The sequence below is a fragment of the Tauraco erythrolophus genome, chromosome 18 (assembly GCF_009769465.1).
Source record: "Tauraco erythrolophus isolate bTauEry1 chromosome 18, bTauEry1.pri, whole genome shotgun sequence".
Classification (NCBI taxonomy): domain Eukaryota; kingdom Metazoa; phylum Chordata; class Aves; order Musophagiformes; family Musophagidae; genus Tauraco; species Tauraco erythrolophus.
The window spans coordinates 9,579,839-9,603,576 of record NC_141482.1 but is presented as its reverse complement, the minus strand read 5'-3'; the positions used below and the strand labels follow the sequence as shown (position 1 = coordinate 9,603,576).

General features: G+C 42.4%; 1 protein-coding gene across 1 annotated transcript in view; it reads left to right on the top strand.

The window, feature by feature from the left end:
• ATP9A (ATPase phospholipid transporting 9A) overlaps positions 1–22,692 on the top strand; it is a 60,167-nt gene extending 37,475 nt beyond the window's left edge. The window contains exons 15-28 of the mRNA XM_086622954.1: positions 2,543–2,704; positions 9,442–9,534; positions 10,356–10,439; positions 11,325–11,495; positions 13,374–13,472; positions 13,750–13,839; positions 13,958–14,102; positions 14,616–14,680; positions 15,466–15,621; positions 16,993–17,057; positions 17,868–17,976; positions 19,190–19,247; positions 21,176–21,379; positions 22,556–22,692. Coding sequence (XP_086479080.1) covers positions 2,543–2,704; positions 9,442–9,534; positions 10,356–10,439; positions 11,325–11,495; positions 13,374–13,472; positions 13,750–13,839; positions 13,958–14,102; positions 14,616–14,680; positions 15,466–15,621; positions 16,993–17,057; positions 17,868–17,976; positions 19,190–19,247; positions 21,176–21,379; positions 22,556–22,692 — 1,638 coding nt within the window. The remainder of the gene's footprint in view (positions 1–2,542; positions 2,705–9,441; positions 9,535–10,355; positions 10,440–11,324; positions 11,496–13,373; positions 13,473–13,749; positions 13,840–13,957; positions 14,103–14,615; positions 14,681–15,465; positions 15,622–16,992; positions 17,058–17,867; positions 17,977–19,189; positions 19,248–21,175; positions 21,380–22,555) is intronic.
• The last annotated feature ends 1,046 nt before the right edge of the window (positions 22,693–23,738 follow it).

The following is a 23,738-nucleotide window of genomic DNA, read 5'->3' as shown; positions in this document are numbered from 1 at the left end:
GTTATCTGTTTGCATGGTGCAGAGTAAACCTCTTCTTCTGCCTGGCACTGAGCTGGGAACATGCTCCCCATCCTGGGGTGCCCAGACCCTGCCAGAAGACCCATGACTGCTTGTGTTGCCATCGGTGTTGTCCGCTAGTGCCGCCGCACTTCCCAGAGGCTGGACCCATTGTGTTGTCTGTTGAATGGGGATGGTAATTTCAATGCTTTTAGTACATCTGATAGGAACACTTGAAAATTATATCACTTTCTCTGTCAGTAATTACTCATTAAGTACTATAGAGGCTGGGAAGTGGCATGTTCAAAGGGGTCAGCCCCACTTCCCCTCCAGTGCTGAATGCCGTTCACCTGGAGGGCCATTAAGGGCTGACAGGACCCATGTCTGCTTGGGAGCAGCATGGAAAAAGAGTATTTCTTTCATTATTCTTCCCCTTCCATTGACATACCTTTTTGTGGTGTCCAGACCATCCGAAACGACTGGTGTTGCGCAATGCAGCGCAGTTAGTTTGAAGCGTGTCATGTGCACAACGTAGCACCTCGGACGTGCTGCTCATCCGGTTGTTCCTCTGCACAAGTCTTTTCTTTTGGGAGGTTTAAATGCTTCCTGACATAGGATTTAAATGAGATGCTGGCAGGGAAGAGGAGAGGAGGTGTCTGTGAAAGAAAATAGCTTTAACGGGCTGAGCTGGGAGCAGAGATGTGTATCTCCAGACATTTACAGCTTACCAACATGGGCAAATCAACAGCCAGTGCTGCACATACTGAACATCATATAACATCATGCTGTGAAAAATTCTCGATAACTATTTATTAACCCCAGAGTATTGGAAACCCAAGCTCCATCTCTGCTCTAGGAGAGACTGTTAGGAGGATTATCTAACTGCACACTTTAATACGCTATGGATGGCTTGAAGAAACTTTTTCAAAAGATAAGCTTGAAAGAGCCTTTGATTTGTTGTAATCTTTGTGGATAAGCCTGCAAAAACTTGCTAATATTAAAACAAATATTGATTCAAATTGATTTAAAGGTCTTTCGAGGCAAAGCCAACTCAACTATTTTTTTTATCTGGCAATTTAGGACTACTTTATGAAAGGAAAAGTTTATTTTAGGTTGTCTGTTAAGTCTAATTGGGGATGAAAGGAAGCTGAGTTCACAAAAGATTCTCCAATTAGACCCAACTGTATCAATTCGTCTGGTAAAATCTTTACTCATCGCAAGTATTTATAGATTCCAGTTTTATCTGTATGTGATTTCCCAAAATAAATTTGATTTTTGTCTAAGGTATTTGTGGTTACTTAAGGCAGTAAAGGCAGAACCTGAAAGGCACAAGGGATAATTAACCTTAAAGTCAGCAGCAACCATGTGCCCAGCACTCTCATGCCTTTGAAAATGTCACTGTAAAATACTTCCAGTATTTTGTGTCTGTTTGGAGAAAGTCTCCCTTGATCCTTTCTGGAGGCCAGTGATATATGGGCTCATGTCAGCTGCTGCTCCCATCCGTTACTGCCAAGACACCTTCTAGAGTCAAACCCTTGTATCTCAGCAGCTCAGTCTTAGATGGATGTGTCGGCTGACGTGGGGATTCTGTGGGGATCATCAGGGAAAAAAAGAAAATACTTTGGTCTTCTGTCATGACTCTGATTGTAATCTAGTGAAAGCTTGTAAAGAATCCAGTGTTTTAAGTCCTTAAATACTAGAAGCTGCAATCAAAATGATACCCACATAAGTTTGATTAAATGAGTTCTGGTGTGCGCCTTGAAAAATCTGGGGTTTGTTTTGGGTTTTCGTTTTTTGTTGTTGTTGTTTTGTTTTGTTTTGTTTTTTAATGTTTGGGAAGAAGGAGTTCTCTGCCAAGAGGTGTCTGTGAGCCAGCTTTCAGCTGTCTTGCAGATCAGTACAGAGGTTGAAAGTTGATGAACTGTTACCACCAAACAGATAAGAGTATAACACAGAGCTCATTTTGTTTGCTTGCTTTTTTAATATGAATTTTTAATGTGTTCTGCATTAGTGTTTCTGGCTTTGATATTGTAAATCCAGGGTGAATGTATTGTTTTGAATTCTTGATTTCATAACCAACAAGCTGGGAAATAGCACATTTAAAAAGTAAGTGTTTGTAAAGAGATTTACCTGATGTACTGAAGCAGAGGTTTGGGTACCCCCAGGCCTTGGCAGAGGGTATCTGCGCCTGCCCTTGCTGAAGGATGTGGGTACCTGTGCCTGCCCGTGCTGCAGGATGTGGCAGTGGAAGGCAGGGAGCCGAGCGCCTCCCGCTGAGAGTCCAGGACAGCCTGGCAGTGGAATCGGGTGGGAGCTGTGCTGCCCAAACCCCAAAAATAATATCTGTAAGCTTCTAACTTCAGGAAAAGCCCACTAGAAAGAACCATATAAGAGCACCTGCAGACATGACTGGGTCTACTCTATAGCACCATTAACGACTAATGAATTTCTTTGCAGCCCCCACCCGTTATCCCTTCCCCTCTGGTGCTCCTCAGGGGAAGCGTGGCATGGGCTGGCCGCCCTCACCGTGGTCTTCTCTTCTCAGGTGGCCCTGGTACAGTGGACTGAGAGTGTGGGTTTAACGCTGGTGGGCAGAGACCAGTCCTCCGTGCAGCTGAGGACACCGGGTGGCCACATCCTGAACTTCACCATCCTCCAGATCTTCCCCTTCACTTACGAGAGCAAGCGCATGGGGATAATTGTTCGGGTAAGTGGCTTCGGGTAAGCTCTTACGTCTTTGTGAATCTCCTGGTAACACAACGTGAAACGTGTAAAACATTTGCTCTCGGCTCTGCTGTTCTTCCTGGCTCAGTTTCTCAGTCTCTCCTACCGCGGGCTATATTATGGTTCTCTGTTTTGAGCTACTAGTGTCTCGTTGCAGGGTTTTAGCGATCCATCCTTTTCTTGGGTGTATTTGGCAGTAAGTGCTGTAGTGCTCTGGGACTTCTTTAGTTTATTGATCTTTGGTCCCTTGCTCAAAATAACGAGGAGATGAAGCTTCCAGCTTCCTCCAGCTGCTCCGTCCCACTCAGATTTTTAATTCGTGTGCTCCGGGCGGATTTCAGCCGTACAGCTCCAGCTCCTCTGTCCGCACGCGTCGGTTCCTGGAGGGTGTTGCTGGGGACAGTGTCAGCCTGGGGACAGGTGTCCCTGTCACCAACCATGAAAGCATGTCTTTGGTAGTACAGTGGAGCCTCCAGGATGGCGCTGGGAAGGAAGAGGGAGCTTGAGTGTTTCCTTCCAACTGTGAAACTGAGGGTCCTGGGGATGCTGGAAAATGTTGAGAGAGGATTTTTGCTAGAAGTGCAAGGTGGAAGGAGACATAGGAGGGACTGGTGGGGCAGTAGAGCTCAAATCTGAATGTTTGGCTGTCAGTGTGCTGAACCAAGGCTCAACAACTTTGATAATCCATGGAGATGCTGTGTTCTTTCTTGGGTAAGACTGTTATTTCAGGAAAGCTTGAAGCCAGCGCTGCCAGCAAAAGAAATAGGCATGGTTGCTCTGTCTCCTGGGACTTGAATTCCGTGTCCTCTCCCACAGCGGCTGACACAGCAAGAAGGAAGAGGAGCCTGGTAGGGGCAGGACTGCTCTCTGCGGGGCTGCAGGCACCAGCAGTGTCTCAGGGAAGCTCGAGCTGACTTTGAAGCCTTGCTGTGTGTCCCTGGGGTTGCCTTTTCATCTGTCCAAAGTCGACCCAGGTCACAAGTGCTTTACCTCCTTGGGGTCAGCCAGGAGTAGGAATCCAAGCAGGTTCATGAGTCCAGTTTATACTGTGTCTCCAAAGCAGCTGTGGTGGTACAACAGGAGGTGATGGAGATGGCAGCAAGTGGGAAAGAGGAAGGGGATCCTGGACTGATGCCACAACAAATAACCTCAGGATATTAATAGAGGTGCTGTGGAAGTGCTCCCCAGATCTCTGCCAGGCATCAAAACTCCTGTTAGACCCCGCAGAAGTACAACACTGCAGGAGGAGGCACTTGTAGCTGCAGGGAACTGTGGACATTCTTTTTGAGCTGTTTAACAGAGCCCATAGCCATGCTGAGAACACGGAGTCGTAAATAGTATGCATAACTTTGTGGGTTTATATACAAATACAGTATGAGATCTGACTCTCAGAAAAAAATTACCGTAAAAAGAAAGAAGAAAGTGTGGGTGTTAGAAACAGTTTAGATCAGTTGTCACCATTATCTTCATTAGTTTTCTAGAGAATCAATGTTAGTAAGACAAACAAACCCAGCTATGGTAAGGCACTTCCATTTGCCTGCGAAGCAAACAAGGTGAAGCAGTTTCAATGTTTATTTTGGAGATAATTAAAACATCCTTGTTATTTTTTTACTGAGAGTACAGACGGATAATTGGTACCAGGAATGTAAAACATGAATATGAAACCTATAATCCAGGGCGAGGTATGATTTGTTGTATCCTAGAATCATTTAGGTTGGAAAAGACCTTTAAGATCATTGAGTCCAACCATTAACCTAACACTGCCAAGTCCATTACTAAATCATGTCCCTGAGCGCCATGTCTACAGGTCTTAAATACCTCCAGAGATGCTGACTGAACCACTTCCCTGGGCAACCTGTTCCAATGCTTGACAACCTTTTTGATGAATTTTTTTCCTAATATCCAATCTAAACTTCCTCTGGCACAACTTGAGGTCATTTCCTCTTGTCCTGTCACTTGGTACTTGGGAGAAGAGACCGACCCTCATCTTGCTACAACCTTCTTTCAGGTAGTTGTAGAGGGTGATAAGGTCTACCCTCAGCCTCCTTTTCTTTGGGCTAAACAGTTCTAGTTCAGTCAGACGCTCCTTATAAGACTTGTGCTCTAGACCCTTTACCAGATTCATTGCCCTTCTTTGGACACACTCCAGCACCTCAAGGTCTTTCTTGTAGTGCAGGGCCCAAAACTGAACAGAGTATTCAAGGTGCAGCCTTACCACTGCGGAGTGCAGGGGGACAATCACTTCCCTAGTTCTGCTGGCCACGCTAGTTCTGATACAAGCCAGGATGCTATTTGCCTTCTTGGCCATCTGGGCACACTGCTGGCTCATACACAGCCGACTGTTGACCAATACCCCCATGTCCTTTTCCACCAGGCAGCTTTTCAGCCTCCCTTCTCCAAGCCTGTAGCGTTGCACAGGGTTGTTGTGACCCAAATGGGATCTTCAGCTTTGTTATTTAGGGTGGGGAGAATAGGTAAAATTGGTGGTTTTTTCCTCCCCACTCCCCCATCTCCCTTTACTATGTGGTAAAACTGGGTTGCTGCATGATTATTCTGGGGTATCTGGAAATAGAGTGTAAAAATATCTTCTGCCTCATGTATTGTAAGTTACTACAGTAACAGTACAGTAGGAGGAGTAGCTTTTGTGTTTAGTTAGAAGCAGTTGCGATCAGTGTTTCACATGTGGGCATCATTGATAGCAGATTAATATGGCCTGCTTTATTGGCTGATGTTTGGTAGCTTCACAGATCTCAACTTCTCTGGACCAGAAGAGCACAGCCCCTGTCAGAAACAGCACCGTGAATGGATGATGTAAAATGGAGCAATGCAGTGGTGATATTTAACAGATATTATGGAGGACTTCAGTATTCGTGTTACCAAGAGATCTGGTGATAAAGATGAAACTATAATAAGTGCATATATTATTTTCGCAAACCCATAAAGGACAAGCTGTGTTCAGTGCAGACTGGAAATTGTTAAAGTTCATGCAAATGGCTGTATTTGTGTTATCCTACGTGAGTATTTTGGACCTGGATCTCCTGTTGCTCAAGGAACTGCCATTAAGTTCTGGACCATATACCACAGTATAATGTAGAGGGGACGAATTTGTATTTCAGGTTGTTCTGGGCTTTGGAGTATTAAAACATGCCCAAGGGCAGGAGTGTTAGTTGAAATGGGCTAATAGGCTGAGCTTGTACAAAGTAATCAGCGTGTTAAATCTGTGAATCTGGAGATGTGGCTGAAGGTGTTTGAACGTGCACAGTCATACAGAGTCATCAGTGTTCCCACAAATGTCTCGTGCTGCGTGGGATGGCTGCAACAATCATAGTGCATATCTGTTTAAATACAGCAAGTGTCAATTCTTCAGATTAGTTATTTTATATATAGGCTGAGAGAGTTGGGGCTGTTCAGCCTGGAGAAGAGAAGGCTCTGGGGTGATCTTATAGCAGCATTCCAGTACCTAAAGGGGGCCTACAGGAAAGCTGGGGAGGGACTTTTTACAAGGGCATGTAGTGGTAGGACAAGGGGCAATGGATTCAAACTGAAAGAGGGGAGATTTCCATTAGATATAAGGAAGAAATTTTTTACATTGAGGGTGGTGAGGCACTGGCACAGGTTGCCCAGAGAAGTTGTGGATGCCCCATCCCTGGAAGTGTTCAAGGCCAGGTTGGATGAGGCTTTGGGCAACCTGGTGTAGTGTAGGATTTCTCTGCCCATAGCAGGGGGGTTGGAACTAGATGATCTTTAAGATCCTTCCAACCCTAACCATTCTATGATTCTATTTTTATAGTGAAAATGATGTGGAGACTTCAGGCAACCTTTTCGAGACCTAGAATAAGAATATTAGCAATAAAAGAGGGAGGGCTAAACAACCTCCCTCCCCATTGCTTACTCTAAGTGCAAACTTTTGCTGAGGTTCTGTTTTATCAAAGGTGTAAGAAGTGGGCTAACCATCAAAGCCTGGGTATGCTTCATTAAGTTGTGTTTATGTGCTCAGTAGAGAAGTGGATGCCCTGAAATTTTCTCATCTAAGTGAAAAGGAGTTGTTTTTTTTTTTCTCTTTGATTCGAAGCTTATTCCTTTTAAATTATCTGTTATCTATGTTCTCACCCTTTAGGAAGAAAAAGGTTTCTATTTTGCATTTCTGTATTTAGAATATTACTGCAGCCAAAACCAGCAAAACTCCCACTTGTGGTCAGTGGGAGCAACATCAGGCCCAGATCTCACTGCAAATACTGTTAATAGATGCATTGGCCCCTCTCTATTGTGCATGTTAAATGTGTGTCTTTATTTTGCAGCCATTGAGCTGCTGCTAAGCCACTAAAATCAGATCCCTGTATATCCTAAGCAGAAGTAAGTTTTGAGTAGCAGATGCTGGCTGCCTGGGTATTACTTTGCCATGTTCCTGCATATTCCAAAATAATATCTTCAAGCAGCGTTTTAATTTTCATTTAAAAAAAAAAGTGTGTCACTTCAAATGTGTTTGAAAGACAGAAATAAGGGGAGGGAAAGTAGCATGAAGTATCTAGAAGAAAACAGATGCAGTGAGCAGATGGGGAGGGAGGGAGAAGCTGCAGAGTGAAACTGCACTAAGGATTGTATGAGTAGAATTCAAATGATAGTATTTTGTGTTCAACTATACAGATATTGCCCTTTCTTATAGACTGCAGTCTTTTCGGCTAGGGGGAGCCGTTGCGATCGTCTTGCCAGGCTTCCTGTACGATCTGGGTGTTGGGTTTCAGCAAGGGATTCCTGTGTCCAGCCCAGTAAGGCTATTACTGAAATCCTTGGCAGAGACACCCATCTGCCCTGCTGGTCCTGTCTGCTCTGGCTTCTATAAGATCTCCTTCAACACATAACTTTTACTAAATAAAGTCATAGTTAACGCTGAAAAAAGTAGCAGGTGTTGCCTTGTTTGGTGTATTTTTGCAATATCTGCCTGTTTACTTGTGATCAGCTGTGGTTTCTGTAGCTCATTATTTCAGTTCTAAGAAGTCTTGTTCTACCAAAGCAGCCACTCTTCACCGTACTGTTTACTGACTTATCTTCTTCTTGAAAGAAGGCTTGTTTGTTTGACCACAATATTTTCCATTCTTCTTTTTCTTTGCATTTTTTTTCCCCTTACCCATGTGGAATGATCTTTGTTGTAAAGCAAAGATAGCGCTATTGTCATATCTGGAATTGAAAGAAGCCTTTGAACCATGGCCAGAGTCAGACCACGGTGGAAAAAGATGCCTCTCCAAAACAATATAACTGGCAAATCTCTGTGTAGATTTATAGTGTGATCTTACCATAATATGAGAACGCACTAACCTCCTATTGAACTCAGTGAGAGGAAATGACTAATGCAAGGAGATAGCTGATACAGTATTTATATTGGACAAAAAATCTAAACTATCTTAAGCCAGTGCTGCAGCACGGGAAGTGGAGTCTTTATTCAGTTTCCTACAGAGCTGTTGTTAGACACTTTTTAATCAAAGAATTTAATAGATAAACCTTTACCTTTGGCTACTGCCAAAAGCGCTGTGTTTTATTTAAGCAGATTCCAATTGTTCTGGTAGTGACACGCATTTTGCTTTAAGGATGTGAGATGTGTGGGTATCAGCATATGAAGGCTTGCAAACATCTCTGAGCTTGGCAAAAATGCTCAGTAAAGGAGCTTCATTATCCTTGTCTGCTTCTTAATTTCCCTAGCAAAGATACTTATTTCTGTTCTTTGTATTTTTTAGTATCCACATCGGGTGCTGCTTTTTTTTTTTTTTCTACGGATGTAAACTGTGTTTTGCCAGTGTCACAGGACGTTAGGCTTTTACCTACAACTCAAACTCTTCATGTGCGAGAACCTTCGCCACTGCTTTCTGTAACGGCAGAACGGATTGACATGTGTATTAAATGGTGTGAAAATGAAAAGGTGTCCATTGTGCTTCTCTTTCATTTCTTTTTTTTTTTTCATAAAGTGCTTTTCATCCATCATTCACAGCCGTCTATTCCCAGGCTTTCCTGGGCTTTTTGGTTTTGCGTGTTAAGTTTATTTTCTTCCTATCCCTGGTGGCTATCTGGGTTTACAGAGCAGTTTGTTCCTTGCTCATTGTTTTGTCTCCTTTGAGGAAATTGCCAGAGTTTCCATTAGCTTGTAATACTAATAGCTGTGACCTCCTAGGTATCTGCTTGGTTAGAAGGGATTTTTTAATTTGTGGTAATGTAAATATGCTTTGCTTGCAGCCTACAAATTACTTGTATCAGATAAGGCAGGCAGCAATCTAACTTTTCTGCAGCAAGCATAAACTTTAATTATGCTTATGCCATATAATGTAACAGAGGGGGTAAATAAGAGTGATTTTTACTGTTAAGCTTTGTGCATCTGTTTTATTGTTTCAGGTAAGTATGAAATAAATTTTCAGAGTGAGGGCTAGAGGTTATTCCAAAGGCACACATACTCGGGACAGAGAGGTATCTGTGTGGAAATCACATGTTGCTGATTAAAAAGCTGATCATCTTTGCCTAAAGTATTAATTTCTGTCTGCAAGTAACCAAGTTGCAATTGAATAGGCATCTCCTTTTGGCCCCAAGACAAGATGCTGAGCTGCATGGACCTTCCGCCTGACCCAGTGCAGACATTTTTGTGACTGTTGTGCAGAAAACTCATCGCTTAGCTTGTTGAGGCCACTCCAAATGTGCTAATATTGTCCCAACTTAGACTCTTCTGTTTCTTACCTGCAGGATGAATCAACAGGAGAGATCACCTTCTATATGAAGGGGGCTGACGTGGTGATGGCTGGGATCGTGCAGTACAATGACTGGCTGGAAGAAGAGGTATGGGGCCGTCTCTCCTACGTATGGAGGGTTTCTCGTGCGAGTGTTTTTCTCCTCCCAGGGCAATGCATGACAAAGCTTGTCGATGTGGCAGAGTGGATATAACTGCTAAAACATCTGTGAGTCAGAAGGTCGTTGATCTTGGCAATCCATTGGATTAGTCTTCAGCCAGATATATGTGTAATAACAAGGAAGTCAGGTGGCGAGTTCAACATATTTACTGCAAAATAAAATGGATTTTGCTCAAAACTGATAGCCACTGAAGATCACCAGATTTGTCCTGGGCTTGATCCTGTGTTTGGATTTATTTTATACCAAAAGATCTAATTTCAAAACAACAATTGGCAGCTTTGTACTGGGATGTGTTTGTCAGGGTAGTAGTAATGTTGACACAGAGTTCACAGCAGTAGCTTCGGTTACTGATCTCCCCTCCCCCAACCTCTGGTGTTCAAAGAAGTAATAATACCATGGTCTTATTTTAAAGAGTTTATGGCCAAAAATGCCAAGTCTTCAAATCAAAGGCTTGTGTTGTTTTACTTAGAGAAAATGCAATCAATGGGATTGTTTTTGCTGCACTGATACAGCAGAGAGGACGTTTTCGTTTCTGATCACTGGGATAGATTACAAACCATTGCACATCTCCTTTTTTGCTCTCGAGTTTATCTTGCACTTTATCAGATGTTATAGACTCACTGGGCTTGCTCAAATGGGACAGTTAGTTTCTTAACCTGCTATCTGACATTGCTATCTCTGCAATGCTGTGCATAAATCATCTTACTTGAGATGCCGTTTATGGTTTACACTGTGATACTTCTTTCCAGTGTGGTAACATGGCTAGAGAAGGCCTGAGGGTTCTTGTCGTAGCCAAGAAGTCTCTGACGGAAGAGCAGTATCAAGACTTTGAAGTAAGTTTTATGTTTGTTTTTCTTTCTCTGTTTTTAAACAAACAGTCACTGAAGTGATTCTCACAGACCTCTCATGATAATGCCGCCTCTCATCTCCCTGCTCCTTCTGCTAGAATTGTCATTTTTCATCATCTTGCTGTTCTTTTAATCAAAGTGCCTTTTTAAGTGATATGTATGAAACTGGATCGCAGCCAGGGCCCTCCAAAACAGTTCCTGAATCCTGCCTTATAATCTTTTGTGGTTGTAAATTCTGCAAATACTCATCGTTCATTAGACAGGTTGTGTTTGTGCAGGGAAATGTGTTGGCTTTTAATTTTCATTGTTGCATTTGGGCATCCAGGGAAACTACAAACAGCCAGAATGTAACCCAGCCAGACTTCATGGAAACACAGGCTTCATGTGTGGGGTTTGGTAGATGGGTCTCTACACACAGCACTAACTTGCTTACCCCTGGCAGGCAAAACACGGAGGAGAACTGTTTGGTTAAATGCAGAGAAGAGATAGTGGGAATACTTAGGATTCTCTGTTGCCCTTGTTTGAAGATGTGTTAATTGCAGAAGCCGTGGTTAGACCTGTGGTGCAAGGGAGTCACTTCCAGCCGTGCTGCAGGTGTCACTTCAGCAGCTGCTGTGCCCAAGGACGTGTTGTGCACCATGCTGCCCGGCTGCCACGGGACAGGGACAAAGCGACAAAAACTTCCTGAAATATTTTCCGCCTTATTCTGTAACACGCGTCTTGTGTTCGTCAGCTGTTACAGGCAACATCCCAGAATGATGGTTAACAGAGGGAGGTTAACTGGTTAACCCCTTGTGCTGGTTAATCCTGTATTCCCTGAAAAGGCAGGCTGGCTGTGGGAGTGACTGGCTGCGTCTGCTCTGTCCTCAGGCACGCTACGTCCAGGCGAAGCTAAGTGTGCACGACCGCTCCCTGAAGGTAGCCACAGTCATCGAGAGCCTGGAAATGGAGATGGAGCTGCTCTGTCTCACCGGTGTGGAGGATCAGCTGCAGACGGATGTCAGACCCACCCTGGAGACGCTGAGAAATGCTGGCATTAAGGTCTGCCTGACCTAACGTTACTCCTAGCAGGAATACCTAGACCCTCTGGAGTGTGTGGCACTGTCCTACAGATAGCAAATTTAGACAATCTGGGGCCTTGTCAAGGTAAACGTTTCAGCAGGTGCCCTTTGCGAGTGGGAACAGTGGGGCTGGCCACTGCATTTTAAACATGACTGTGGGAACAGAACACGCTGGAAGTAGTAACTGTTAATAACAGAACACATGAAAGCGTGTCACCTTTTGTGCTTTTCTTTCCCCAACACGCTCTGCAGAGCAGCAGAGGGCGTAGGCAGGAGGGGGAGCAGCTACAGGAGACTTTGGGGCCATTGTTTCTTTCAGACGGTCGCACGGAACAGGAGCGGTTTGGATGGGTTTGGTCACTGGTGCACCAACTCCCGTGCTGGGCTTGAAGCTGTGACTGTACATATTTTCAGTAGCCACTAGAGGGGGGCTGAACCAAGAGAATCAGGGACTGGATTTTTTTTTTTTTTTCCAGCTTTCTGGGCTCCTGCCTCAGACTCGGACACGTCCGGCCTGAGCTGTGCTCCATGGTGCGGGAACCGGCGCGGTGCCTGCGTGGTTTGTCTCTCTGCAAACTTGTCAGTCGGTTCCTGGTCTTGCAAAAGGAAAAAAAAATAGGGAACTAAACATTCAGATTTGGGCAAGAAAAGTAGGTAGAGGGTTCTGGTTGTGGTTTCTCTGCTTTAAGCAATAAAGTAAACAAAAATCTTGAGCCATGCCATGAATGCAAAGCAGGGCTGTGTGTTTGGCAGTGAGGTACGTAGTGGAATTCAAGGCTTGGGACAGGCTTCTAAAAGTGCTTTCTCTTTGGAGTCGTCCCTGTAAACAACAGGGACTTCAGCAGAGAAGTGCAATGAGCAGAATCAAAGCTCCGTGGCAGTGTTGTGGCTTTCTCCCCCTGCTGCGCGGTCCAGGCCAGTTATTCCAAAGCAGTTTCATTTTTTTCTCTTCACCTCGGGCGGAGCTGGTGTCGGGGTGTGGAGTGTGTCCTTGCACAGGCAGCGCTGCCGAGCACTCCTTGCGATGGTATGTCCGTTAGGGTATTGCATGCAAGAAGTAAATCAAGAGTGATTCATTACAGGGACCATCTTGTTGAGATCAAGTCTTTTCCAGCCTCAGATTATTAAACAAATAAGTGAGTCTTTGTGTGTTTTTTGTTTTTTGGGTTTTTTTTACAGTTTCATTAAATATTCTTGGGTGATGTCTTGAAAGAACAAAACGAGCAGTGGAAAAAACAAAACAAGCTCTGATATATTTACACTATTGAAGGAATTCCCTACCAGGTTATAACAGGGTATTGCTGCTGAGTATTGCTGCTGACATTACTTTCTAATGCCAGCACAGAATAAAAGGAGCAGTGTGTATTTTTAAAAAAATCTTAAAAAAAACCCCACAACCCCAACCAACTCAGTCTGTTCCAGACGCACACATCAGCAGTGAGCTAACCCCAGTTGCATCATCCACATTTCAGGCAGGGCCATGAGGGATCTTTCTGCAGCAAGGCCTGCTCATTTCAACATACGAGAAATAGCTGGGGTGGGACACATTAACACACGCATACACATTCTTTAGCTTGCATTTTGTGGGTTTATAAGCAGAATCTAGAGACATTGCAGGTGGGAAAAATGTTATACGTCGTTTGTAAACTTCTTTTGCATTTCAGCCTCTTAAAGTTTTGCTTTCTTTCATCGATGAGAATTTTCTTGTGTGTTTTAAAATAGGACTCTTTTAGTAAAATTATTTGTTTATATTCTAACAGTCTTTTTGCATGCCTGAACTGTCAGGTGGTACTTCTGGATGTCCTGCAGATGTGGTTGTTAAGTTTTGTATTTAAAACATTAAATATTTGGATTTTAGGTGTGGATGCTGACAGGGGATAAGTTAGAGACAGCCACATGTACAGCCAAGAACGCGCATCTGGTGACACGGACACAGGACATCCATATATTCAGACTAGTGAGTAACAGCCACATACCCCTCTCTCACGACTTTTTCAGGACGCCAAATTCTAGGACAGCTGAGGTGCTGAGATCAGAACTGTTTTCCAGCAGTAGACCCAGAATATTTTTATTTTTTTGACCTGGCTTTCTATCCCCTGAGCTTTTGTTTTACTGACTGTGAATAACTCGGCATGCTGCCTGTCTGTATCACTTTCGCTCCCTCTGAGACTTGTTTGTTTGTTTTTTCACCCCAATGAAGCAAAACCTTCCTCAGTCGCCGTTTTTCTCCCCAGGTGACTAACCGTGGAGAAGCCCATCTAGAGCTGAACGCCTTCCGCCGGAAACACGATTGCGCTCTTGTTATTTCTGGCGACTCTCTGGAGGTAGGCTCCAAACGCCTCGGGCTGTTCAGGAACAGCCCCAAAACACTGGGGATTAATTTTCTTAAAATAAACTTCAATAGCACAACCATCGGTGACGCTTCTGATCTCTGTAAATTAGGTGTGTCTGAAATACTATGAGTATGAGTTCATGGAGCTGGCTTGCCAGTGCCCTGCCGTCGTGTGCTGCAGATGTGCTCCGACGCAGAAGGCCCAGATCGTGCGATTGCTCCAGGAAAGGACTGGCAAACTCACCTGTGCAGTAGGTAAGGGACTAGTTAGGGAGGAGCAACCATGTAGGATGGTGTCTTTACTATTTCTTCTTTTGACTGCACAATCCCATTTCATCTCGTAACAGCTGGAAATGCTGAGTTAGGAAACAGTGGTTTTGTGGGACGATTGACAAGGTGAAATTTTGCATATGTAAACTTCAACGACAAACTACTCACAAATATTTGGGGTGATATTTTTGCAAAACAGAGCTTGAACTTGATCAAGTAAAGTGACATTGTTAATCCGTGAGCTTTATTTCAGCATCATGGGTATAATGGTACACCCACAAGGCAGATAAAGTGATCGGTGACCTGTGGGTCTATTAAAAACAAAACAAAACTTGCTAAAGAATTTAAATTCATTATTTCTGTTTAAAATCCTGCTTTTGTTGATAGGGTTAAATGTTTCTTCTAATATTACAGTCTGGTGCAGATGCCTTTGGTGAGGTTGCAAATTGCCTCTGTTGCTTAACTACCGATGTCGTTTGTCTGTGCTCTGACCTGCAGGTGATGGAGGGAATGATGTTAGCATGATTCAGGAGGCTGACTGTGGTGTTGGAGTTGAAGGAAAGGTGAGATTACCTCACTTACTGTTTAGTAAGACTTACTATGGCAATTCAGGAGCTAGTTTCCAACTAACTCTTAAATGAATCCTCAGAAATTTGTGCAAGAAAGTGAGACGCTTCCACAAGAATAATCATTAGAAAAATATCACGAAAAATAATTTGGCTGGAAAGGAGAGTACTGTTTAACAGAGTTGAAGTTCACTGTTTGGTGCTTGGCAGATTGCCTGAATTTAGACCATCATGGTTAGTTTTGGGGTCTTTAATCACGCATAGATGCTCCCAGTGCTAGAGTTGTAGGGTGTATGTTATCAGAGTAATCACATGTACGATTAAAAACTGGTTATATTAGTTTAGAAAGCGAACTCTGGATTAGAGCTTTGGTTCCTGCATATGGAGCTGCTTGGAGTGACAAGACTGGATTTGGCGGCAGTGGAAAGACTCTGCTTGCAGTGAGCCAAAACATTAAAATCGAGTGAACTTTTGAGACTGAAAATTTGTGTTCAAAACTGACTTGATTTGAGTGTCACGTTAACATGTGTGTTGTGAATCATAATCCAGAGAGTTGCTTAGAATTGGAGGCCAGGGTTCAAATGGGAATTCTCCTCATATTTTTGCTCTTTACTTAAAAGCCACGGTGGAAGGCAGAAGTGCTGAGGTAATACTCTCCCCCACCTAACGTATTACAAATTTTCTTGGAGATTCTGTCAGCGATAACTAAATAATAATACGATATTTCTTTGTTTCCAATAATGAAATGATCTCACTCTGCTTTTGCTTGCTGTTGTACACAGGAAGGAAAACAGGCATCGCTTGCGGCTGATTTCTCTATCACTCAGTTTAAACATCTGGGTCGTTTGCTAATGGTGCATGGAAGGAACAGTTACAAACGGTCTGCAGCTCTCAGTCAGTTTGTAATCCACAGGAGCTTGTGCATCAGTACAATGCAGGTAAATGGACTGTCGTGAGGGCTTTTCCAACGGAGAGGTGAAAAAGCAAAATCAAAAAATAAAGGTTCTGCATTTTATTTTGGATGCAACTGTTTCTTCTGAAAATTTTCATGGGTTGGAACTTGAGGTTGTTACTTGGGTTTGAAAACATATAAGGAAGTTCCTGGTGTCGGACAAACATCAGCAACTTCTCCAAAATTGGACAATGTTTTACTTTAGAAAACAATGCTGTGATGTAGCATGTCTTTGCTGTCATTTAGTAATGCTTGGAAACACTGAAAATCTGAAGCAGGGCACTGCTCTTAAGGAAGGTCTCTGCTAAGTGCAGTTCTTTTCAGGCGTGTTTAAGTAAGGCCTTCCAATAGTGAGACCAAAGTTAAGCAACTGAGAAGGACATGGCTCAGGCCTTGATGAGGTTACCCAGAGCTCGGTCTGGTGTGCTGCGAGGGTTTGCAGGAGCCGTGCCGCGAAGGCGGCCGAAGCACGCGTCAGCCCTCCCCGGCGCTCGGCAGGCAGCGTGCTGCCCGACGTGGAGGCGGCCTGTTCCTCTCCAGTTCAAAGGGAACCTTAGAAACAGATTCGGTATTCACAAAATTTACATCGTTCATGCGTGCTGAGCCTCAGTGTAACAAAAACGCAATTGCCAGTTGGCAGGGAGAGTTGAAAAAGTTTTTTAAGAGTTCATGAGCCAAATTCCGTTCTTAGCTGTGGTGACTTGAGTGAAAGTTACAGTTAAGGACAGAGGTTACTCTTTGGGTGTTGCATTTCCGTGCCATAATGTACTGATATGTTCCTTAAAAATACAAATTTTTTTTTAAGTAAAATGCTTGATATTTTTGACAAGGTCGGTTCCACCCTCTCCTCTTTTTAGAATAAACGTGTTGGAGAGGGATGCATAGAGACAAAAATTTCAGACTCAGGGGACAGTCCAGCTTACTCTGCAGCTGAAAACAAGAACAAAAAACAAATCCATAACTTCTGACAAAAAAAAACAAAACAACTTTTTGGAGTTAACTCTTTATGTTGTGAAGGCATCATCCAGGCATGAAGAAGTACGTACCTGTCCTTCACAACATCTGGATGGCTTTGATCAAACCAGTGGGCTTTGGAGAAAACTTTATGTTCTTTTCTGAGGAATTACGTTACAAAAAGTTTTCCAAGTCCAGCTCTCCAGTGTTTGCTATTAAACATAGCTTTCATCCAAGGTTTGCATAGGAATAAAAAGGGTTGATACTAAATTCTTCTGTCTTCCTTTCAGGAATTTGAAGAACCCACTTCAAGTATGTTCCAGTTTGAACAGAGTATATTTTTAAGCTGTTACTTTTACTGCAGTGTCTAACATCTGAAAAGCTTATTTCTTTTCTTTTCTAGGCTGTTTTCTCATCAGTATTTTACTTTGCTTCAGTTCCTCTCTACCAAGGCTTTCTCATCATTGGGTAAGATCTCATTTTTTACTAATAGTGTGGAAAACCTGTGTATAACAAAAAGATTTGGGCTAATTAACATGCAAGGCATGCATATCTCCTCTCTGCGTGTTTCACAACACTGCTTCAGAAGATGTATGTGATCCTTGTCCCCTTTCTGCTGCTCTACACTGAGCAAAGCCGCTGAGGCAGCACAAGGACTTCTAGAAACCTTTCCAAAAGGACAGTTTGTCACATTCAGAACATGAGAAGCAAGCCATCCTCCAGGAAGTGCTCCTTCAGTCCTAGCAAAAAGCAGAGGGACAGTCATTATGCTCTGGTGCCTATGCCAGTGCCCAGCTCTGGACAGTGTCAGAAAGGAGAGATAACTCAACCTCTTTAACAGAAGGAGTCAGTTCCTGTTTTAAATATACTGAGATTACACATGTAATCCTGTGACTTTATAGACTTTCGAGTACATGATTAAAAAACGAACAGCAAATTAATCTCCATTGCCTTCTAATGCAAACAGGATTAAGCCTGAACTGTAGAGCAAACTTTGGGGTGGGGACAGATCTGTCCTTGGCTTCATTAATAACTCTATAACACCGGTTGCAATACTCGAACCAATCATCCATGTATGAGTGTTTCTAATGAAAAGCCATTCAGAAAGCAAATCCTGCAGGTTTTTCCTACATGCAAAACTCTGTATGTTCCATTTGCAAGTTTTCATAATATTTACATCATTTTGCACTTCAAGAATACTGTGTTTCCTCTCTGAAGACTAGCATTTCTGTTTGCTCATCTACACCTTAGATAATTTGTCTTCTACCTCCTTCCCAGGTACTCCACAATTTACACAATGTTTCCAGTGTTTTCTCTAGTCCTGGACAAGGATGTTAAATCTGAAGTTGCAATGTTGTACCCAGAGCTCTACAAAGATCTTCTTAAGGTGTGGGAGACTCTTGTTTGTCTTTTTTGGTTTAAGACAAGATCCCTGTCTTGATTTGAAACTCTCTAAATGTGTAAAGTCGAATATATTATCAGTAGATAGAAAACTTTATAATCTGTTTTCAAGCAAAATTGTTTTAAAGGCAAATTTGAATTAACAGATACAACTCGATTTCCTGGCAGTTTGTTATTGAATGCTACATGAAATGCAATTTATTAAAAACGGCTGGGGAAACAGAGCTTCCATTCTGTGGGAAATTCTAAGGATTTAATATTACTGATTTGTTCCAAAATAAAGGGGAAGAGAAATTGTCGGGGATTTGGCACTATCCCAAAGCCAGAAAAGGGGATGGGGAGAGGGATATGCTCATTTGGTGGAGGGAGGAGATTATCATATAGTTTCTTGAATAGAAATTTGCCTTGAGGATGATCTAAAGGGACCTACAGGTTTGGTTGCTGTACCATTTTTGTAGCTTTAGCATGAAAATCAGGTCCTTCTCCTTAAGACAAAGAAACTTTATTTGATGTTTACCATTTTTTGAGAAAGTGGGGTATGCAGACTGGGAACATCTTTCTTAATCGAAGGAAAGGGTGGACTGACTCTTCAACAGATCCTTTCCCTCAAGGATTTCTGTTAAACAGATACTCTCGGAAGCAAAGCCTGTTTTTCCAACAGCCTGAATAAGTCTCCATCTGGTTTCACTTGTATGTTGTCTCTTATGTCATAAACCACTAATTCTCCAACCATCCTTAGGCCTGGTCTAAACATAGGGTTTTTTTATACTGGTATAGCTGTGTTGGCTCTAGATGCTTTTTAAAAAACCTATCTGCCTTCAATATGATCATGATTTGTGTGTGTGTCTAGAAATATAATATTAATATATTCATACATATGTGTATACACACATTTTATATTTCACAGTACAATGACTAAACTCATGAGACATCTTTGCATTGAATTAATTGCGTGTGCAGTAAGGATGAGGTTGTACTGTACTGTGCAAGCAGTGAGCTTCCACAGTCCCAGGCCTCCTTCGTGCATCATGAAAAATGAGAATAAAGAGACATTACCTCAGGGTTGGTTGATTTGTTTTGTTTTCTTTCCAAATCACCTTCAAATTCTCTTTTGTTATTTGCTGGGTTGATCTGTAAGTGAATGTTCATAAAAGAAAACCTAACGGAGCTTTGTCTGTTTTTTTTTCTTCCCCCTCCAGGGACGACCATTATCATACAAAACATTTTTAATATGGGTCTTAATAAGCATCTATCAAGGTAAGAAATCAACTTCTGCTTGTGCCTTTAGATGTTTTATTAAGAGTACAGAATATCTAATTTGAGAAGTTAAGTAAGGCATGAAGTGAATTTAGCATTGCATTTTTGGGATAGCAAATAAATGTGGGTTTTTTTCTCAGAAAATGTTGGCAGGATTACCAAAGGAAGAAATTATCTAAAACTAAATATTGGCAGCAACTGGTCAAACCTGTTGTAGGCAATGATGTAGAATTCCGAAGTGTTGTGCCTCTTCCCATTGGGACCATCCTTTGTAATTTTGTGCAAGTTCCTTTCAGTGCTTTAATTGCTCCATCTCTAAAGTAGAGTTTGTGACTCTTCACTTCTTTTGAAAAAGGTTTTCAAACCTATGGATTATACAGGTTATTAAGTCAGCATGAAAAATACAGAACCTGTAGCTTTGTATATTTTATCTAAACTCTGTCTATTAGAAGTGACAATAATTCTGGTTACTTCATAGCCATCTGTAATGAAGGACTAGGGTAGAGCTCAGGTTCCTGATCATATCCCCCACACTCTAATGAAACTGCTAAAACAGTTAAGCAAATACCTTAATTGCAATGCATCTGTTTTCCAAAAGTGGATGCAGTAATTGGGGTACATTTCTAAGAAGGTCTTTTCTTTCCATTTGTCTGTTTTAATGAAGTAAGCTCAAACTCAACTACTTCTTGTAAGTGTTAATGAGGAAATCATGGAAAACATGTAAATAACATTTAGCTATAAAGCTAAAATGCGAATATGATTGCGTGACAAAATTTCTTGTTTTCCAAAACTCCTTTATCAACAAGAGTCAGAATAAATGTGCCCAAATAAGCAGCTAATTCTTATTGATTTAATTGATATTACCATCCTCGGTAGGGAGTGAAATCAAGAATATAAAAGCTCTCTTGGCATTATCTTCTGAACTCTAATACAGTAGAAGCCTACGACAGGGATAATGGTCTTCTGATGCTGTACAAATATGATGGCAAAGCCAAGGCATTTATAGAAAACTCAGAAGTGGTGGAAAGCTAAAGCCAGAGGGTGATGCATTGAGGGAAAGATTTCTTCTTGAGGGAAAGACCACTATCTGGTTACAATATTTGGTTAAAGTGACTTCACTTCTCATGTGCTAAATAACTAGAAAACAGCAGGCCAAACAATTGGGCTAGTTGCTAGCAGAGATGAGCCTGACCGAAAACTTGAGCAGTCCTAAATTTTGGAAAGTTCACAGCTGGATTTGAACTTTGTGGCTCAAGCTCTAGTCGCTCACAGGTTTTCCCTTCCGAAACTAGCCTAGTGTGATGGATGTTGGTGCGGATTACTCATGCTGCTAACATGAGTTATTTGTGCAGGTGGCCGTGCGGGGTGTTGTGAGCATTCCCTGGCTAGCCAGAGTAGGAGCACGAAACAATGCATCATTAACAGTGCTTTAATGTGTGCTGCTTTTAGGGGGAAGTGTAAAGGGAAGAGAACTTGGCCAAAGCAGTGCAAAGAGAGGCTAACTTGTATCCACCGAGTTTTTCAACACCTTGCTTCCAGCTGGGCACAGAGACAATGCAGTAGGTTTTAGAAGTATTTGATGTCTTTTAGCTTCTGAGTAGGGACCAACTGCTTTCTGGGAGGATAGAGTTTCATGATGTTAGAAATCTCGTTGCCAAAATAGCGTGTATTAATTTCCTATCTCCATGTGTCTATGAATCTGATAGACTGTTATAAAAGTCTGGGCACCTCTGCTGTAACTTTTCCCTGTCTTCTCATCGGTTCTGTCTCCTAAATAGTAACTGATGCGTTGTCATTACATTCATCAGGTTTCATGAGAAGCAATCTCAAGACATGACTATGTTTCAGCCTTTCCAAGACTTAGCAGTGGGTTTTAAAGCTTAGACTGATGTTTGAATAATATACCCAAATGTTTCATTCCTTTGCAGGTAGCATCATCATGTATGGAGCACTCCTCCTCTTTGAATCCGAATTTGTCCACATTGTTGCCATTTCTTTCACATCCTTGATTCTCACCGAGTTACTGATGGTGGCGTTGACGATCCAGACGTGGCACTGGCTCATGATAGTGGCTGAGCTGCTTAGTCTCTCCTGCTACATAGCTTCTCTGGTCTTCTTACATGAGTTTATTGGTAAGGTTAAATGCCTTTTCTCCAAACAGTTGGTTTATGACCTGAACAGTAACAGGACTGTAAAGACCTGAATTGATCTTAAAGGCTGTCGATGAAGCCAACATAATTAAAATGTCAATGCTTCTAACCAGAATAAGCTGTATTTGATTCAGAGGCACATGAAGGACATTTTATGGTTCCTCCTCATAGCAAAATGCTATGGGAGGTCAATAAAATGTGCGATGCTGAGTGAATCTCATCCTAACTTTCAGAGATCCATCACGCATCGGCTGTCATGTAGTGATGGTCTTTATTTCCATATGAGAACTAACTTGAGACTAAAAATTTGAGCCTCTGTTGTTGGGTTGAAAGATTTTATCTTCTAACTGGGTGAAGCAGCTGCTTCCTAAAACTTACCTTATTTTATCTGCTTCATTGGGGCCCTTCTCTTGGGGGTTTGGGATTAATTTTTTGATTAGGGGAGTTTTTTTGTTGGTTTGGGGGGAGGGGGTGTTCTTTTTTTTTTTTTTTCCTCCGGGAACTGAGCTAATCCTTTTCCCTGGCTAAAAGAGAAAGGGTGAGGAATTCCACATTCCCCCAGTAGCTGTCTAGTTGCAAATATCAGATCCATAGGGTTTGTTCCAGTTTTCTTTTGGGAACCACAAGATGTCACTACTTCTTCCATAAAGATCTTTGCTAACTCTAAAGACAACAAGGTTAACTTCCCACTGGGCTAGATCTGTGTCTCTCGCATATAGGAGTACCAGCTCCATTTTGAACAATGCTTCAACTATTTTGCAATGGTTCTGAGGTATTATAACTTGAGTCGAGAGATGCATTTGCTGGACTACCAGCAAAGTAGCAGGTGGCAACTTCCAGAGTGAGAAGACAAGTAGTCCATTTAAAAGAAGCTTAGTATTAGCAGGAGATGGATATCCCTGTTTCACACGGGGTATGTTTGGGCACTTGCCTGTGAGGAGCTGCATGCCTTACTGAAATGTGCTGTGCAGAAAGCTGTGTCTTTTCTGGAAGAGAAGGGGAGAAAAGTGAGGAACAAGGGATTGTATGAGATTCAAACTTGCATGTGGAGAAGGTGAGGCTGTTTAAGAAGACTTAGTAGATTGAATTGCTTTTCTCCAATAAAAGTTCTGAAGTACTTCCCGTCTTTATCGACTTTATACTCTCTTCTTTACACAGATATTTATTTCATTGCAACTTTGTCGTTCTTGTGGAAAGTCACCGTCATCACTCTGGTGAGCTGCCTTCCCCTCTACGTCCTGAAGTACCTGAGACGAAGGTTTTCTCCCCCAAGCTATTCGAAGCTCACGTCCTAGGGCTGCTCTCCTTGCACACGAGAGACAAATATTGCACATGGCTGAGAGACAAAATCATGTAGTTGTTACTATAATGAATACGTCTGATATTTGCATAAGAATCATGTGGTAATCTCTATTACATGCTGCTTCGTTGAAAAAGACTTCACAACTGCCGTGAACAGAAACCTAACAATAAAAGGGAATTTTCTGAGGGTGGAGGCACTTGTTAGTTCATCCAGTTCTTGTCACTTTGGTTCAACTTAACCGGGGTCAAATGCATGTGACTGTGATGTCGATGGGTTTCTTATGCATGGTTAAAAGTATCTGAAAGCTGCTAACTGACCTTGGAATTGGTATTTGACAAATTTAAGTTACTTGCATTGTGTTATGTTGTTTTATATTATTTATCTTGTTGATTCAAGTAGTTAACTTCTTTTTTACATCTTGGAAATCCCTTTATGTGGGTGATGCACTATACTGCTGACAGCTGATTCCTGATTTATGGCATGCTGTTTCCATAATGGGGCTCCAGCATGTCGGATCTACACACACTTGAGAATCTGAGCGTGTTTGAGATTTTCCTGCAGTGAAACATGGTCACCCTAGTGATTTTGAAGGTGTCCAGCCATTGATAAATACAGAGAAATGTAGTCCAAAATGAAGAAATTCAGTTCTGTTTAGCTTTTGTGCTTCCTGTCAAAAGGACCTGGTGACATAATAGCTTTACTCTGTACTTATTTGTCTAGGAGAAAATTATCTAAACTAAAGCAAATCCTCTTTGGAAAATAAATTTGCAGTTGATCAGACTTGAAATGTGTCGAAAACGTGAGAAGAGACTCGTACTGTTCTGCAGACAATGTGGCAGACGTGTCTTGAGTCCTTGGAGACTGAAAGGAAAGGTCACAGAGCTGCTGCTCCTCATAGCTACATGAAATCTGTTTCCTGTTAGGGTGAAACTGCGAAGATGAGCTGCAAATAAGCTGAGGCACTCCTAGGTGGATGTTGTTCGTGACAGGCTCCCTGCAGGGAGGCAGTTTTTGAGAACCTAGCACTTGCTTTGCTCT